The 20,265-nt window shown below is 41.5% G+C and overlaps 1 protein-coding gene across 1 annotated transcript in view; it reads right to left on the minus strand.

Annotated features, from left to right (window-relative positions):
* LOC115113849 (dystonin-like) overlaps positions 1-20,265 on the minus strand; it is a 142,292-nt gene that overhangs the window by 5,669 nt on the left and 116,358 nt on the right. The window contains 16 exon segments of the mRNA XM_065012721.1: positions 2,112-2,228; positions 2,600-2,717; positions 4,175-4,279; positions 5,452-5,469; positions 5,579-5,653; positions 7,500-7,654; positions 8,335-8,497; positions 8,635-8,798; positions 9,015-9,150; positions 9,445-9,633; positions 10,064-10,207; positions 10,907-11,035; positions 11,365-11,559; positions 14,798-14,957; positions 15,243-15,412; positions 19,997-20,116. Of these exon segments, the coding sequence (XP_064868793.1) occupies positions 2,112-2,228; positions 2,600-2,717; positions 4,175-4,279; positions 5,452-5,469; positions 5,579-5,653; positions 7,500-7,654; positions 8,335-8,497; positions 8,635-8,798; positions 9,015-9,150; positions 9,445-9,633; positions 10,064-10,207; positions 10,907-11,035; positions 11,365-11,559; positions 14,798-14,957; positions 15,243-15,412; positions 19,997-20,116 (2,158 nt within the window).

Here is a 20,265-nt window from a genome sequence, read left to right on the forward strand (position 1 = left end):
TATGGTCACCCCCAAAAAATGATGATGAATTCCAGTGGCTTAGAACATCAGCCATATAACTAACTATTTCTAAGTAAGTAACTATTTCTCCCCCGCATAGCCTTTAGGAGGAAATAGTCAATTGCTGGGAAACCCAGTGATTGTCAGCGGCACTGCAAAAAGAAAAGGTGCACAAAGCCACTGGCTGCTTTTTAGATAGATAGATAGATAGATAGATAGATAGATAGATAGAGAGATAGATAGATAGATAGATAGATAGAGATAGATAGATAGATAGATAGAGATAGATAGATAGAGAGAGATATAGATAGATAGATAGATAGATAGATAGATAGATAGATAGATATAGATACAGCAATAGAGAGAGAGAGCGATAGAGAGAGAGAGCACGATGAGAGAGATAAAGACAGACAGCGATAGAGAGAGACAGCAATAGAGAGAGAGACAGCAATAGAGAGAGACAGCAATAGCGAGAGAGAGAGACAGCGATAGATAGAGAGAGAGAGAGCGATAGAGAGAAAGAGCGATAGAGAGAAAGAGCGTGATGACAGCGAGAGAGCGATAGAGAGAGAGAGAGAGCGATAGAGAGAGAGACAGCGATAGAGAAAGAGACAGCGATAGAGAGAGACAGCAATAGCGAGAGAGAGAGACAGCAATAGAGAGAGAGACAGCGATAGATAGAGAGAGCGATAGAGAGAGAGAGTGCGATAGAGAGAAAGAGCGCGATGACAGCGAGAGAGCGATAGAGAGAGAGAGAGCGATAGAGAGACAGAGAGCGATAGAGAGAGAGACAGCGATAGAGAGTGAGACAGCGATAGAGAGAGAGAGACAGCGATAGAGAGAGAGACAACAATAGAGAGAGAGACAGTTAACAATAGATAGACAATAGAGAGAGAGAGACAGCAGGGTAGAGAGAGAGAGAGAGACAGCAATAGAGAGAGAGAGAGACAGCGATAGAGAGAGACAGCAATAGCGAGAGAGAGAGACAGCAATAGAGAGAGAGACAGCGATAGATAGAGATCACAATAGAGAGAGACAGTTAACAATAGATAGACAATAGAGAGAGAGAGACAGCAGGGTAGAGAGAGAGAGAGAGAGAGAGAGAGACAGAGAGAGACAGCAATAGAGAGAGAGAGAGACAGCGATAGAGAGAGAGAGAGACAGCAATAGCGAGAGAGAGAGACAGCAATAGCGAGAGAGAGAGACAGCAATAGAGAGAGAGACAGCGATAGAGAGAGAGACAGCGATAGAGAGTGACAGCGATAGACAGCGAGAGACAGCGATAGAGAGAGATAGAGATATAGAGAGAGATCGATAGAGAGAGAGAGAGCGATAGAGAGAGAGAGAGCGATAGAGAGAGCAATAGAGAGAGCGATATAGAGAGAGATCGATAGAGAGAGCAGGCGATAGAGAGAGAGCGATAGAGAGAGAGAGCGCGTTAGACAGCGCGAGAGAGTGATGGAGAGAGAGCGATAGAGAGAGAGCGATAGAGAGAGAGCGATAGAGAGAGAGAGCTATAGAGAGAGAGAGACAGCGATCAAGAGAGCGATAGAGAGAGGGAGCTATAGAGAGAGAGACAGCGATAGAGAGAGAGCGCGATGAGAGAGAGCGATGAGAAAGAGAGAGACAGCGATAGAGAGAGAGAGCACGATGAGAGAGAGCGACAGAGAGACAGCGATAGAGAGTGATAGCGATAAAGAGCGATAGAGATAGATAGAGAGAGAGAGATAGAGTGATAGAGAGAGAGCGATAGAGAGCGATATAGAGAGACAGAGCAATAGAGAGAGAGAGAGAGAGAGACAGAGAGAGAGCGATAGAGAGAGAAAGAGAGAGAGACAGAGAGAGAGCGATAGAGAGAGCGATAGAGAGAGAGAGAGAGAACTGGTGTTAGCCTGGAGTTCAGTAAGTAAAGAGAGATTCAGAAGCACGTGATGTGACTCAGAGAAAATGACGGCATGCATGAAGACCCACAGACCGCTGGATAACAGGAGAGTGTGAGTGGAGTGGCTTTATGGGAACGCCATTCACAATGAGCACTCCAACACACCCATTTTGTACACACACCCACACATTAACACCCCTTACACATACGGTGATGCAGACACACATACCACTGGGGGGTTCATGGAGCAAGGTGAGAAAGTGTGAGATTTGTTGCCAACCTATAGGAGACTGAGTAATTGAAGAGTTTGATTCCGAGCGCAACATTTTACTCCCGTGGTGATGAACTGGAGAGGAAGGCGTAGGAAGCAGTAGGAAGGCATTTAGCAGGAAAATTTCAACACATAAATAGAGGAACTTCTGCATGGCAGTAGGATCTGATACTGTAAGCAATAGAGTAGCAACATACACTCAGACACACACTCAGACTCTACATGCCACATTCAGCCTTATCCAGCCATATCATTTAATCAGAGTGAAACCCATTACACAACATCAAATCATATGGTAATAAATACTGAATCAGCTGGAGCACCGCTATCTAAAAATAGACAATTAAAACATAAGTGACACACGAGTGAAACCGAATCCAGAGATTTCCCTTTCTTAAAATGAATGACATTTTATAAAGTTTACCCTGTCCTGTCTGGTGCCTTACCTCGACACGGGTCGTTCTTTACAAGGAACTCATCCAGAGCCATCCAGCCTCCACCAACGCGCACCATCACAGTGCTCCGCAGGATCCGCACCAGACGCAGCTGCTGGGAGTCTCCGAACTGCAGAGGGAGGAGGGAGGACAGAGAGGAAGGTGAGGCCGGGAGTCACTAAGCACTACTCTGCATCAACAACACTGGACAAGACTTGAAGCTGTGCAACACCAGAAACCAGCAGATGCTACAATTTGGAGATTGTTAGGAGGAAGTTTATCCGTCTATGAGTTGGTGCCTGATTACATTGTGTCTTCTGACTTGTGGATTACAACGACTAGTTATACATATGATATATGACTTAACTCAAATGGATTTCACTTCATCACTAGATGAGAGAGGATGGTTTTGCTGTCTGGTTTCTTTCTTGTGTTGCTCAGCTAAGCCCATTGATTGAGACACAAAGCAACAACATCAAGGTTTCATTCTCATAGACACAAATGGAGGGTCAATCCAACTGATTGGTGTGTGACTTGTGAAATTGGGAGATATTGATTTGTAATTGAGGTGAAATGGGTAACACTTTACTTGATACCCCCTGTCAACAGGCTTATCGTAGCCTACATACATCTGTCATAATCATGATATAACAACTAGTATTTTGACTGGTTAGGGCATCTGAGGTCAATATCATTGTTATGACAATGTTATATATCCCTTATGATTAAGGTTGCAAGTAAATGTAATAATTAGTAAGTTAATAATTTGTCATTAATCAATATTGTCATTTATCAATATTATAATTTAGGAATGTTTACTCATTTTTTCACATTTTCAACTGGAAACTCCTATAACAGGCTGTATAATATAAAGATCATTAGACTGAAGAGATGATACTCAACCACTAGGGGGGCACTATAGTGTTGCAGTCTATCCTTACCTTCTTTTGGGATATTTGAGTTATTTTCGACTTTACTATGGGCTGTTTGCATGTATCTTGCAAAGCTTTCAAACAAGCCTGATATGGAGGGTGAACAAACAGCCAAGCGTCATAAGAAGAGTATTTGCAGGAGAAGCCAGCCAGTTGGATATGGCCAAGGGGTTAGCAGATTTGACAACACAACAACCATGGCCTCATGCTTTCCATCAAACATTGTCACATCATAGCACAATCAATAGCACAAACAGACAAAACGGACAAAATCTCCTGCAAACCAACAACGTGAACAGTTGCACTTTCTATCACTACAGAACAAACCACCATATTCATAGATGCATTGACATTGATGGAGGAACCAATGCAGCTGGGCTCCAATGAGGAACAACATGGGGGATGGCATCTTATCATCTCTCTAGTCAACCACGGTGTAAACAATCAAACATGACCACACATTGATGAGCCTCCAGTTAGGTACCTATTGTAACAATCTCATTTCAATTCAAACTTTGCACTATGTGATTCCCATAATGATTGAATGACACTGGTGAATTTTGTGATCAAGTACAGTAAAAGTGATGAATTGAATTGGAAAATGATCTGGAGAATAAAAATAGTCACAACAAACGGCTTAAGAATGCCCATTTACCAGAATACAGCTTTCCAAAACCGCAACGTGTAGGTGGGGGGTTAGATTTTGACTGTCCCTGTTTGCTATTATCTCATCATCATGTAAGCAGTGAACCAGACCAAACTGTCAAAAAAATTGTTTAAGTTGATTTTGAGTAATAAACGAATACAAACTGGTGAAGAAGACACACATTATCTTACAATACATGCTGTATACTGTATGTTTCCCCTATATACCCCTATTCATTCTCCTCAACAAACAGCCATCAATGTTTCAGAAAGTGAATGGACCATTCATTTTATATGAGTTATGTATCCTGTATTGCAACATGCATTTCTTTACCCATTTGAACTCAATCAAATCAAATCAAGCAAGATAATGTCCTAACAATGGGAAAGGTGTTCGCACATCTTTAAAGGGAAAGCAGTTCATGTTTGTGGAACAAAAAAAGCTGTTATACAAAGTCATGTCAGCCATTACTGAGACAAATCAATCCCAGGAAATAAAAGAGAAGCAACAGGCAACCACACATTAAAAGCATTCTAAATCCCAAACTGACCAAATGGTTCAATTACAGCACATGAAGGGGGAAAAACCTGGAAAACCTATTATTTCTTATTGGAAACTCAAAAGCAACTACAAATAAGAGGGAATAATTGAATCAGCATTGGACTTCAAAGCATTATAACACTTGACTGCCTTACATGCTGATTTGTAGTTTTAGAAATGATCACAAGCTCAATGTTATTTCCTATCTAAATAAGAGCATTACTGTCACTATTTTTATCTGCACAATCAACCAGTACAGGTTATATATACACAAAGATGCATTTTATGACACTGTGGCCATTTCATTCTTGGCATGAGCTGAAGAAAGCCCATGACCCAAAAGGGGATTATTTTATTGCACAGTCATTCCTAGCAGGCTACTACATCAATGGTCCTCCACCTGCACCAGTTATAGGCACCAGCTGCTTTCCCACGCCAGCCAGCCAGACCCAATCCAATATCCCAACTACTTATGCCGGTGGAAATACCCACATAGCTATTATTATTATCATAGACTAATAAACAAATTAAAAGTGAGCCTTTTCAAGTGAATGGAAATGTCTGAAAGAATTATTGCTGTCTAGTGTATCTACTTCTGAGTTCCATCGTGATTATGTCTTGGAAGTGTTAATATTAATGTTAATTGGAAAAGAACCAGGGTCAACAAAAAAGAGAGGAGGGGTTGATTAGGCACAGCATCACATCATAGATAACGACAAAAAGCGGCCTGAGCCTGTCATATGTACCTGGTTTCCAAGGTAGAACTGGTCGTGGAAGGGACAATGAAAAAAAGTTACAAATTAGTTTTTCATAAAGAACATGTTTCACTGAACACTTAAGGTAACGTATAGGGTATTCACAAAATCCTCTTACCCTGTATTTGTTGGCACCAATTTGCTCAACTTGGAATCGTTTAGGACACTTGCATTTTGCCACTTGGCGTGTGACCTACAAAAGAAAAAACAAACATCAGACATCATTTATATTGCAGGAAGGTAATACATTAGTTCCAATGATTTTACGGCAGGGATCATCAACTAGATTCAGCTGTGGACTGATTTTTTCTTGAGCGGATGGTCGGGAGACCGGAACATAATTACAAATCATTTGTAGACTGCAAATTGACCGCAAAAATATAAACTCAGCAAAAAAAAGAAACGTCCTCTCACTGTCAACTGCGTTCATTTTCAGAAAACTTAACATGTGTAAATAATTGTATGAACATAACAAGATTCAACAACTGAGACATAAACTGAACAAGTTCCACAGACATGTGACTAACAGAAATGAAATAATGTGTCCCTGAACAAAATCAGAAGTAACAGTCAGTAACAGTCAGTATCTGGTGTGGCCACCAGCTGCATTAAGTACTGCAGTGCATCTCCTCCTCATGGACTGCACCAGATTTGCCAGTTCTTGCTATGAGATGTTACTCTTCCACCAAGGCATCTGCAAGTTCCCGGACATTTCTGGGGGGGAAATGGCCCTGGCCCTCACCCTCCGATCCAACAGGTCCATGACGTGCTCAATGGGATTGAGATCCGGGCTCTTCGCTGGCCATGGCAGAACACTAACATTCCTGTCTTGCAGGAAATCACACACAGAACGATGTATGGCTGGTGGCATTGTCATGCTGGAGTGTCATGTCAGGATGAGTCTGGAGGAAGGCTAACACATGAGGGAGGAGGGTGTCTTCCCTGTAACGCACAGCGTTGAGATTGTCCACCCCAGACCATGACGGACCATCCACCTCCAAATTGATCCCGCTCCAGAGTACAGGCCTCGATGTAATGCTCATTCCTTCGACGATAAGCGCAAATCCGACCATCATCCCCGATGAGACAAAACCGTGACTTGTCAGTGAAGAGCACTTTTGCCAGTCCTGTCTGGTCCAGCGATGGTGGGTTTATGCCCATAGGCGACATTGTTGACTGGGATGTCTGGTGAGAACCTACTTTACAACAGGCCTACAAGTCCTCAGTCCAGCCTCTCTCAGCCTATTGCAGACAGTCTGAGCACTGATGGAGGGATTGTGCGTTCCTGGTGTAACTCGGGCAGTTGTTGTTGCCATCCTGTACCTGTCCTGCAGGTGTGATGTTCGGATGTACCAATCCTGTGCAGGTGTTGTTACACGTGGTCTGCCACTGCGAGGACGATCAGCTATCCGTCCTGTCTCCCTGTAGTGCTGTCTTAGGCGTACATTGCAATTTATTGCCCTTGTCACATCAGCAGCCCTCATGCCTCCTTGCAGCATGCCTAAGGCACGTTCACGCAGATGAGCAGCTGATTTTTCAGACCCTGGGCATCGTACTTTTGGTGTTTTTCAGAGTGTCCTAAGTTTTCATAACTGTGACCTTAATTGCCTACCGTCTGTAAGCTGTTAGTATCTTAACGACTGTTCCACAGGTGCATGTTCATTAATTGTTTATGGTTCATTGAACAAGCATGGGAAACAGTGTTTAAACCCTTGACAATGAAGATCTGTGAAGTTATTTGGATTTTTACAAATTATCTTTGAAAGACAGGGTCCTGAAAAAGGGACATTTCTTTTTTTGCTTCGTTTATAATATTTGATTAAAACATAATCATTTCAAACCGTGCTTGCATTTGTATACAATCACGTGTCTCTCTATTATGTGTGGGAATACTTTGGAACTGGTGTTTTTACAGTCTTTTATGTCCAACAAGTTTGCTCAGAAAACTTGGGGGGCCAAATAAAACCACCTGCAGGCCACCAGTTGGGGGAACCCTGATTTACGATCTGAGTTATATGTCAACACATATACAGTAGTACCTCGTCTTCAATTTTGTCTGCATCTGTGAGGGGTTTGTATGCCTCTTTGTTGGGATGAAGAGCAGCCACAAACTCATAGTAGTCGATGTAGCCGTCACCATCCCGGTCAAATATGTCTGCCACCGCACTCATCTCCAGCCGACTGGTAGGGAATTCTGGAATGTAAAATAAAAAAACAGGGGTAAGACGCTCAACGCATTTTCACACTAGCATACTGAACTGAATCGTACTGTGCTGGCTCAGATATTTTATTTTTGCATTGTTCTTTCCAGCATAGTTACATCTATGGTGAATGTGTAACCAGGCCAGCCCAGAGCAGCTCAGCTTGGCTCTGTAATGTGAAGAGGGTATAGGTCAGGAGTGTGAGGGTACAGGTCAGGGTGTCAGGTAGCCTAGCATTTAAGAGCTTTGGGCCAGTAATTGAAAGGTTACTGGTTTGAATCCCCGAGCTGACTAGGTGAAAAATCTGTTGATGTGCTCTTGAGCAAGGCACTTAAACCTAATTGCTTCTGCAAGTCGCTATGGATAAGATGCCAAATGTAATTTTGCCCGGGGGCCAAATTGGTTATATTTCCTCGCTGTCAAAATTAGCAAAACATTTTCCTATATCCATAGTTTTTCAATGCTCCCTGACTGTCAATAAACTATATGAATGTAGGTCCATTATTATTTCTACACAGTTTCAATTTGGTTTTAGTAATTTTCAAGTATATTAAGTTCATTCCCCTCAACCCCCCCACAATTGTATTTTCTAATTTAATATATATGGATATAGATATATTTTTTTTTACTCAAACCACCTGCAAGCCAGATTGGATCCTCTCACAAGACTTACTGGAGGAGAGGATGCCTTCAATGAACTCCTGTCTGGTGACCTTTCCATCCTGGTCCTTGTCAATGCGTCTGAAGAAGTCCATGACACGTGACTTCTTATGGTTCATCCATCGCATGTAGCGCTTCCTCCACACGTCAAAGTCAAAGTTGGCAAATTCCTTCAGCTGAAAAAAATAAACCCCAATACATTGTACACTATGACATACATTGTACTGCACATAGTGATAATTTCTAAATGTCTCCATAAAGCACATAAAGTCATGAACATTTAGCTAACATAGGGTTAAATGATCAGATGTACCTCCTCAAGTCTGTCCATGGCATCGTTGAGTTTCCTCCTCCTGTCCAGGGCCAGTAGCCACACCTGCTGCCACTTGCTGACCAACAGGTTGACCCTGGGGTTCTTGGTCACTATGGGAGGCTGTGACGCTGATGGGTACATGGCTTGTGTGGGAGAACGCTTTCCTGTAAGTGAAAAACAACCTCCTGTTTAGTGATACCGCTTTTCCATTGTATAACTTTTGTTCCATACCAGAAAAAACATAGGAATGATATCATTTCGGGGACAGAGAGAGTGAGGTAAGCTATGAGGATGTTGTGTCATGGTGCAGGCAGTGCATCAGAGCAGGGCCAGATGGCTGAGGTCAGGGTGTTTAGGGGGCCCCTGGTAGGGGTACATACTTCCACCTCTTCCTTTCTCCAGGACAGGGATTTGGGACTGGATGGCAGGTTCGCTACCACCCGCAGCCTTTCTTTTGTGTGTCTTGGTGATCGTGTCAACATCTGGTTGTTTCCTGGTCATTTCCTCCATGAATGTCTGCAGGGCCACACAAAAACAACATGTTTTCAGTTTGTACTGTATACCGTTTTCACTTCAAAGGCAATGTACATGCATGCACAGTACACATAGAGTAACTCATGTTGCTAGAAAGAGGGAGCTACTCTTCTAATAACAATTCCAGTACTACCAGACTGGCATTGAACAGCATTGCAGTGGGAAATGTTTGACCAACCAAGCACCAAGTAATACACCAAACTCCACCATCTACAATTTGCTTCGTTTACATCATATAGTAAAGGAGGATAATACAAGCCCCTGGTCACACTGTACCTGGTGTTCAGCAATAAGAGCTTTGACCTCGTCTATCTCCTGAGGCAGGACCTCCTTGTCCTTCTCATTGAGTGTTGCCTCAGCCCATTGCAGCCAGCCCAGCAGACCCTCCAGCAGCTCCTGAGTGGCAAGCAGATCACTGAGGGCCATGGCCAGGCGCTGCTGGTGCTGCCGTGCCCAAGCCTGAACCTAATATGGAGAAACATGAATAATCAATTTAATGCAGCTGGTAATTTAGCAGATGCTTTTATCCAAAGCAAACCACAATTGAAAGTGATATATATTCAGTAACATGTGGTCCATGCGAATTCAAACCCACAACTCTGGTGTTAGTAGCAACATGCTCAAACCCACTGAGACATTGGAACAACCCAGTGAGTCATTTGAACCCCCAACAACAAGAATTACATTCATGGCTTTTCACTTAAACTAGGATTAGGTACAGCCAAGTGAGAAAGTACTGTATCGGTATGACTGAGAAACGCGAAGAAACATCCATAATTGAGGTTATGCAAGTGATATTTAAGGAGATGGCAGACTGCTTTGCCATGATATAGGCGTATGATCTGTCACCCTCCAGTATGACGCACAGCAGACAGGCATGTAAGTGTTCACTGACCTCCTCGAACCGGGCTTTAATGATGGTGTTCCAGTGTTTGATGGTGGTGATAGAATCTGGATGGCAGATGGTCAAGATAGCCTCCCCCATACTGGTGGCTTTGTTCAGGCCTACTCCCTTCTCCTCCTGCTTCTTCATGAACTCCTGAAAGAGAACGGTTGGCTTCCATTAGCAATCGACAATGTTTGCGTCAAAATATAGATAAAAAAGAAACCTAGCAGCCAGTATCTCTGTTTCTCTGTTCCTCTTTCAATACCTGGTCAAGTGGAGATGAAGAAAGTAATGACATGTGAAGTCAGGGGAAACTATTTTAGATCCAGTGAGATCATGCTTGAGGAAAAGTCAATATTGTGAAGCAGTTGGAATGGAATATCAAACCACCATGTAAAATCCATGTATGGCATTTCTACTTTTACTGGCAAGTGCAATGGACGTGTAAAGACTGTCAAAGTGAAGTGTGTTTTTAATGTCGACACTACATTATGAGAGTACCTCAGCAGAAAATAATGATAGTTGAGTGGAGAAACCCACATTCTCTGCAAATAGCTGCCTTAACTGCCATATGTTTGAGCTAGGTACTATTTTGCTCAGGATGAAAATAGTTCCATGCAAGCCTGATCCCTAAAGCATATACAAGGCTTTAATAGCCCAGAAAAACTCTTAATCTATGGCCCGATATTGCATTTCACATTTGGTCAGCTTTTATCTAAAAGCTTTATTCTATATTATGGATATTGCGGGATTTTGCTTTAGGGACCTTTGTGTCCCATCTGGAAGTTAATCTGTAGGGAAACACTGTGTTATTCTATAGGATGACGATGTTCCAGGTTAAATGTCACTTGCCTTGTGCTGCTCGATAAGAGCCCTGAGGGCATCCTCGTCGTCGGGCAGGGTGCCATGGAAACGAAGGCTCTGCTCAGCCTCGGCCAGCCACTCCAGCAGGATATGGACCGTAGAGTGGAACTCCTCAGCCTGCAGCCAGAGGACAGGGGACAGAGAGGTTCACCAACACACAGGTCTGCAAAAAGCATTCCTCTAAGCACTCAGCCAGGTCTGAATGGTTGCATTCCAGGATTATTTTTTTAGCAGACACACTGCACTACTCAGTAGATTGCTATGATCATATGAATGATGTTCCTAAGACGTTTAACAGATCTCTTTTGTTATTTAACCCCTCCACCACTCCCCAAAACTTTATTAGATCCGATCATCTGTGAAACTGAATAAAAAGATGACCTGCAACGCCACAAATGTAATTTGAATAGGTGATATAGAGAGGTTTGGCATAGTGATAGTCCTACCTGACACAATGCCTGTTCCAGCCGAGTCTGTTTAGATACTGAGCGGGCGCACACAGTCTCCCAGCGTGCGCTCAGCTCCTGCATCTGAGCTTTGACCCAGGATGAGTCTTCATGGCTGCTCTCAATCAGGTCTTTAGCCGAACGCTTCAGGGCCGCAACACTCCCCGTCCTCTTCCCCAGCTCCTTCTGGAACACCTGGAAGATACGTCAGAGAGAGAACTAATGAGACACGACACACAGACCCAGAGATACATGGAAACAAACACACAGACACAGAGAAACATGTAAACAAACACACAGACACAGAGAAACATGGAAGCAAACACACAGACGCAGAGAAACATGTAAACAAACACACAGACACAGAGAAACATGTAAACAAACACACAGACACAGAGAAACATGGAAGCAAACACACAGACACAGAGATACATGGAAACAAACACACAGACCCAGAGATACATGGAAACAAACACACAGACACAGAGATACATGTAAACAAACACACAGACACAGAGAAACATGTAAACAAACACACAGACACAGAGAAACATGGAAGCAAACACACAGGCACACATACATACGCACACTGACGCACACTCATGTTTCCCAATAACCACAAACTCCATCTATCCATTACTGAATACACAGCATTTTGCCACATCACAGGTAATTATTGCTAGAATATCCCTTGTGCCAATATAAATTAGACCAGGTTATACAAACAGTCATCTAGCACCATTTCCCTCAGGGCTAAGCTGTGGTCCTAAACAAAATAACCTAAATCAACACTGATTGTGAAAAAAAAGGTTAATACAGTTCAACAGGCCTGAAACCTGTCCAGCTAACACACTAACATTGTGCTAAAAGCACTTCCAATTTGAACAGTGTTGGGAAGGTTATTTTCTAAATGTCATCTGTTACAGTTACTTGTTACCTGTCCAAAATTGTAATCAGTAACGTAATTTATGGATTACCCAAACTCAGTGATGTATTTGGTTTACTTTCAGTTACATTTGGATGACTTTCCCCTTAAGAAGCATTAGAAGAAGACAAAAAAGATCCATCAAACGTATTTGGTGTGTCATCATAGTGGTCTCTGATTTGTGGTCAGACTCACTCAGATGGAATAAACTTAAACTTGTGCCTTTTTTCAATGCTGATTTGAATGTGATGGAGAAAACAAAAAGGTGTCATCATGTACTGTTTTGCAAATATCCAAGAAGTAATCATCTAGTTTTTTTTAAAGTATCTGTAATCTGATTACATGTACCCGATTAAAGTGGCTAGCGAAAGTATTCACCCCCCTTGGCATTTTTCCTATATTGTTGCCTTACAACCTGGAATTAAAATAGATGTTTGGGGGGGTTGTATCATTTGATTTACACAACATGCCTACCACTTTGACGATGCAAATATTTTTTATTGTGAAACAAACAAGACCAAAAAACTGAAAACTTGAGTGAGCATAACTATTCACCCCCCAATGTCAATACTTTGTAGAGTCACCTTTTGCAGCAATTACAGCTGCAAGTCTCTTGGGGTATGTCTCTATAAGCTTCGCACGTCTAGCCACTGGGACTTTTGCCCATTCTTCAAGGCAAAACTGCTCCAGCTCCTTCAAATTGGATGGGTTCTGCTGGTGTACAGCAATCTTTAAGTCATACCACAGATTCTCAATTGGATTGAGGTCTGGGCTTTGACTAGGCCATTCCAAGACATTTAAATGTTCCCCTTAAACCACTCAAGTGTTGCTTTAGCAGTATGCTTAGGGTCATTGTCCTGCTGGAAGGTGAACCTCCGTCCCAGTCTCAAATCTCTGGAAGAGTGAAACAGGTATCCCTCAAGAATTTCCCTGTATTTAGCGGCATCCATCATTCCTTCAATTCTGACCAGTTTCCCAGTCCCTGCCAATGAAAAACATACCCACAGCATGGGGATGGTGCTCTCGGGGTGATGAGAGGTGTTGGGTTTGTGCCAGACATAGCGTTTTCCTCAATGGCCAAAAATATCAATTTTAGTCTCATCTGACCACAGTACCTTCTTCCATATGTTTGGAGAGTATCCCACATGCCTTTTGACGAATACTTGCTTATTTTTTTCTTTAACAATGGCTTTTTTTCTGGTCATTCTTCCGTAAAAGCCAAGCTCTGTGGAGTGTACAGCTTAAAGTGGTCCTTTGGACAGATACTACAATCTCCGCTGTGGAGCTTTGCAGCTCCTTCAGGGTTATCTTTGGTCTCGTTGTTGCCTCTCTAATTAATGCCCTCCTTGCCTGGTCCGTGAGTTTTGGTGTGCGGCCCTCCCTTGGCAGGTTTGTTGTGGTGCCATATTCTTTCCATTTAAAAAAATGTATGTAATGGTGCTCCATTGGATGTTCAAAGTTGATTTTTTTTATAACACAACCCTGATCTGTACTTCTCCACAACTTTGTCCCTGACCTGTTTGGAGAGCTCCTTGGTCTTCATTGTGCCGCTTGCTTGGTGGTGCCCCTTGCTTAGTGGTGTTGCAGACTCTGGGGCCTTTCAGAACAAGTGTATATATACTGAGATCATGTGACACTTAGATTGCACACAGGTGGACTTCATTTAACTAATTATGTGACTTCTGAAGGTAATTGGTTTCACCAGATCTTATTTAGGGGCTTCATAGCAAAGGGGGTGAATAGATACGCACGCACCGCTTTTCCATTAAAAAAATATATATATATTTGACAAGTTATCTTTTTTCATTTCACTTCACCAATTTGGACTATTTTGTGTATGTACATTACATGAAATCCAAATAAAAATCAATTTAAATTACAGGTTGTAATGCAACCAAATAGGAAATATGCCAAGGGGGCTGAATACTTTTGCAAGGCACTGTACATGTTACCCCCCAACCTTGCTTCTGCACCCCCATGAAGTCATCTGGATGAATTTGAAGGACATATATGGAGGGTGACTAAACCAAGCTCTGACTGTTGATCTACTTCAGCGCAGTGACTCAGATATCCTGCCAGGCCATGCACCTTTTATTTCTCTGTGCCTCAGCAATCTCTTGTCTCTGCCAATTCAAACCAGTGTTTTGTCACATAACACAAGTTCCATTTCCGACAAACATTTACGGGGGGAAAAACATTACCGCTCTCGGGGCCATAATCCTATTTCATATATTTAGCCTGTGAGTCACAGGAAGGAGAATAAAATACGCTGAACAATGAGAACAGCAAATCCACACACAGTGTAGCTTCTGAATTTTGACTCCTATTACATAGTACACAAATAGGTAGGATATGTTTGAGCTTTAGAATCAAGTAAGATACATTTGCTTAGGCCCAGGAAGCACCTACTGCCATTGTTCCATTGAACAATCCCCCAAACTGCTCTAAGGCTACGACTCTTGTGGCTGCACAATAAAGATCTATTTTACGAATGTTTATTTTTTTTACCTTGTGACTGTCAATGAGATTAAGGACCAGGTCTATATCTCCATGTACTGGCTGGTCCTCGGCCAGCTGAGGCTCCACTCTGTACAGCCAGTCAATCAGGGCCTGAAGGGCATCAGTAAACTGACCAGAGAACAGCAGTGCCTCCTCAAGCTTGTTTTGCCTGAGAGGAAACACAGATCATTATTTGTGAAAATACGTAATGACCCCTGACAGCAGAAACTATCATTGTTTTCTATTATATATGCAATATCATTACGATTTGACAGCAACACTCAACTGCGGCAATATGCCTTTGAAAGGAATTATAGTTGAATCACAGTATATCCAAAGTCTTCACAAAGCCCACAGTTTCAGTATCCATCATTATCAAGATTAGATGAAAATATATAATAATATGCATATTATGTGTCCGATACATAGCAATGTGCAGGTCATGTCCTCTTACCTCTCAACTGACTTGCCACAGACAGTGTCCCACTTGTCCCTCAGTTCACTCAGCATGTCATCCAGCTTCTGGTTGTCGTCCTGCAGTGACGTCTTGTCCTTCAGGGCGCGTCCCGTACGACTGGTTGTGTCATACACCGAGTGCTTGCTCCCCAGCGCCTTCTGGAACTCCTGCGTGAACCAATGGTGGAGAGACATGGTCATTATATAGGCTAGTTTATCCTATCCAAGTCAACCTGTGGCTGGTTTTTAGCCTCATCTCCAGCCATTCAACGTTTATATGGTGTGTCTGGCAAAGAGAAACTAGTAGATTTTAGACTAGACAGCTGCACAGCCAACAGTGAAATGTCTGAAATTTAACAGTAGCATAAGCAATTTGACCATGGTCTCACTTTCTGTTTTGTTACGAATTGACAGATAGTCAGCAGCACAATTGAGAAACCACAGCTGTTATTTCTGAGGCACTACATATGATTTAACAGGTAGATTCCTTCACAGAGGATTGTCCCCCTAAGCTACAGTCTACATTCTGTCATGGATTGAAATTTGTGAGTGGCGTGTGTGACCTATTTGCTCATAAAGGACACTATGTAGTGGATGAAACCAAAACAAGGGGTCACAATTCAAGCGTCTTTCATCCATACGGATTAAAAGTATCCAAAATCAGGGCCGACCCTAATACATTCTGTACATCCAGGGATTATGAAAGGATTAGCAAAAGCGCCTCACACACAACAGCTCAAGGACAACAACTGAATAGCCTAGTCCCTGACACCTAAAGCACTGATGAATACTGTATACTATAATAAAAAAAATAGAAAAAAATGTTTTAAGTGAGAAGTAGGCAATGGTCTGAAGATGAAAAAAATAAAGGAACTTCACATGAACAGCACAATGCTTACTCCACCCATGCTCTACAGTACCAAGGCTTTCCAGCACACAGCTTTGACCTACTTCATTAGCTATGCTGGTCTATCGTAGTTCAAACAATATGTATGCAGGTTGCTTAAGATTCAAACCTTCTCAAACAGCCTAATTCATACTCTAAGAGGAAGTGTTCCCACAATAATATGATTTGTACCACATACAAGATAAACTTTTATATTCTTCACACACCACACTAATCCCATTCCACGATTTTATTATTATTATATAAAAGCAAGCTTTGCTTTTATACCTACAAGACAATCACGCTTGATTGGGCAAGCTATTTTGTCCTGTAGTAATGTGGTGCCTGCCTGTATTTCCTTAAACCTTTACTTTATCAATACATATCATTTAGAAAAAATAAATCATAATCTTGTTTTGGTCAGTAGGTGCCCAACATAACAACAGGTTGTGGTGTGTTGGACACAGTCACTCATATATAAAGGTCTACCGAGCCTGTCTCCATTCCTGATTTCTGTAACCATTAGTTTACCTGTGTAATATTCACATAAGCTCAAAAACACTTGTTTTGCAAACATGGTCCTGTTTTATCAATTACTGTGCTGATCATTGGGCAGTTCATTAACTCTCTCAAATGAATATGTAGCTTAAAGTTGTGTGTATTTGTATTTATTTATGCAATTAAGATGGTGATGCTATAATAATGCACACATACAATAGGCCTATATCTAAAAAAAATACCTACAGCCTAACAATGTATACAATAAGGCCTATATCTAAACATACAGTGGGGCAAAAAAGTATTTAGTCAGCCACCAATTGTGCAAGCATCATGAAGAACAAGGAACACACCAGGCAGGTCAGAGATACTGTTGTGAAGAAGTTTAAAGCCGGATTTGGATACAAAAAGATTTCCCAAGCTTTAAACATCCCAAGGGACACTGTGCAAGCGATAATATTGAAATGGAAGGAGTATCAGACCACTGCAAATCTACCAAGACCTGGCCGTCCCTCTAAACTTTCAGCTCATACAAGGAGAAGACTGGTCAGAGATGCAGCCAAGAGGCCCATGATCACTCTGGATGAACTGCAGAGATCTACAGCTGAGGTGGGAGACTCTGTCCATAGGACAACAATCAGTCGTATATTGCACAAATCTGGCCTTTATGGAAGAGTGGCAAGAAGAAAGCCATTTCTTAAAGATATCCATAAAAAGTGTTGTTTAAAGTTTGCCACAAGCCACCTGGGAGACACACCAAACATGTGGAAGAAGGTGCTCTGGTCAGATGAAATCAAAATTGAACTTTTTGGCAACAATGCAAAACGTTATGTTTGGCGTAAAAGCAACACAGCTCATCACCCTGAACACACCATCCCCACTGTCAAACAGTATATATATATATATATATATATATATATTTATTTCATTGGTCTTTTACCAAATATGTATGTACATTAGGCTGTAGGTATTTTTGAGTGTTTTTGAGCTGATGTTAATGTTACACAGGTGTTCTAAAACTTTTTTTTATATATATATATATGCTACAGGTCAAAAGTTTTAGAACACCTGTGTAACATTAACATTGTGGTGACAAGTTGGGGTGGTATACAGAAGATAGCCCTATTTGGTAAAAGACCAAGTCCATAGTTACTAGTCCAACGCTCTAACCACTAGGCTACACTGCCGCCCCAACTAATCCTCAAGCTCTTGAATAGTTAGTTCAGAGCTTCAGCAAAATGTGAAACGTCTGTGGGTCCCGAGGAGAGGTTTGAGAACCACTGCAGCAGAGCAAAGTATAGTGCAGTAAATATCAGTACAGAAAAAAAAAGTTGAGAAAGTATTTTCAAAATTAATTGAAAACCAAAAGGAACCTGATTTCAACATCCGGGAATATACGTATTTTCAATGTCTGAAAAAGACTGGGTTCAGATTTGTGGGAAGACACTGAAAAGTAACTTGACACTGTTGATCAGTCAGCGCAAATTTGGATTAAAATAGCATGTACACTAGAGCCATGTCTTTCTTGTGCCTTTTGCAGCTTGTTTCTAGCCTAAAGCATTGCAGAGTTATGCATCCTATACTGTACATTTATATCATCCGGGTTTTGGGGGACATTAGCCCTCTTCCCCACCCCTAGCGCAGTGCTAACTATGTTTTGTGGAAAAATGTAGGACTGGCATTTGAACGTGAGCTTGTTATCGTTAGCTAGCTTCTGTGTCAAGGTCAGCTGTTGTTGTCTGGCTCTAGCTATCTAGCTAATGGCTGAAGTTATTCGTGCAACAAACCTTCCATAAACAAATATAGCTACCTAGCTTTCAGATAACTGGTGTTAGCTATAGCTAGCTAAAGAGGCTAGCTACTGGAATTTGGACAAGGACGCTAACATTAGCTAATCAAAATATCTGTTTGCATTTATTGATTAACCACAGACTGTATACTGTACCCCCATTAACAGTGAGCTCCAAAGTATTGGGAGAGTGACACATTTTTTGTTGTTTTGCCTCTGTACTTTAGCACTTTGGATTTTATATGATACAATGACTGAGGTTAAAGTACAGACTGTCAGCTTTAGGGTATTTTCATCTATATCGGGTGAACCGTTTAGAAATTACAGCCCTTTTTGTACAACATTTTAATGTGGATGCTACCATCATTACAGATAATCCTGAATGAATTGTGAATAACGATGAGTGAGAAAGTTACAGACACACAAATATCATACTTCCAAGAAATGCTAACCTCTCACCATTACAATAACATGGGAGGTTTGCATTTTTGGAGGGGTATGATATTGTGCATCTGTAACTTTCTCACTCATCATTATTCATGATTCATTCAGGATTATCCATAATCATGGTAGCATCCACATTAATTAATGTAGAAGTGTTTCTAAACATATTATATTCTTATTTATAATAAAAGTGACTCTAAAATGACATTATTTATCATCATTTTCTATCGGCACAAAATAATCTGAAATTTGTAGTGTCACAAGCTTGATATAGTCATTGCGTGCTATGAATATGGGACCAAATACTTCACTTTTTACTTCTTTAATAGACATAAGTGAATTTGTCCCAATACTAAAATGGGAGGACTATGTACAAAAAGTACTGTTGCTTGACCCAGTTAGATAGAACTCTGAGATTCGGCTAAAAAGATGTTAGCATTGTCAAAATTTTACAAAAAGGTAGCACATCATTGGTTCTTAATGGACAGAAATTAGCATGTGAGAGCAATAAATTAGAAATTTAATAAAAACTGTTGCACCTATAAACTTAGTCAATCCAAAATATATTAAGTCCAATGGTCCCCTTATGGACACTATAGTCTAGTTTCAATCCATCATCTAGAATTTAAAATAGGTAGGCACAGAAAATACTCTGAAAACTCAATTGCTAACAATCCTGTTAAAAGATTTGGTATGTGGTTCTTGGTAACGGCTCATGACGTGTGTTGTGTACCTCCAATCAAGCAGATTTGCCAATATTTATTGGTGTCATATTGGTTTAGATATGATGGTAGGGAGGTTTGAATTTAACATTGAGTTTAAAAAACAATGTCATACTATTTTGGGGGCAATAATGTATAAATCCCATACCCTAAAATGGCTTTTATAGTAAAACAGTGTTAGATTTCTCTTTGTATGTTCCACTATAAAAAACAACAACACAAGACTGTGGTTTTAGATAGCTGCGTTTGAAAATCACAGTTTTGATAAATGACTATGGTGCTGCTGCAGATGTTTGCTGTGCTAAATGACTCTCCTTCATAAAAGCCTGACTATCGGAGGGGTCTGCCAACTCTTTCATTAACAGCCCCCCCCCCCCCCCCCCCAGGAAAAGGATTCAATGAGGTTCAGTCACCTTGTGCTGGGCCAGCTGCATCTTGATCTTGTCAGGGTCGTTGGCGATTTCCAGCTCCGAGTCCAAGGCCTTCTCCGACTCGTCCAACCATTCCGTCAGCTTGTTCCAGGTTTCGTGGAACTGAGGGGAGAGATGTAGCAAATGAGGCTTGTGTAAACCGCACTGTGATATATGACGTCCTTTGATTTATTGTTCTATGTTTGGATGAGTCTACTTTCAGCGCCTAGAAAAGTGATGGGTTCGTACTAATGAAAGAGCTCTGAGGCCAG

This window comes from Oncorhynchus nerka, linkage group LG28, assembly GCF_034236695.1.
Source record: "Oncorhynchus nerka isolate Pitt River linkage group LG28, Oner_Uvic_2.0, whole genome shotgun sequence".
Classification (NCBI taxonomy): domain Eukaryota; kingdom Metazoa; phylum Chordata; class Actinopteri; order Salmoniformes; family Salmonidae; genus Oncorhynchus; species Oncorhynchus nerka.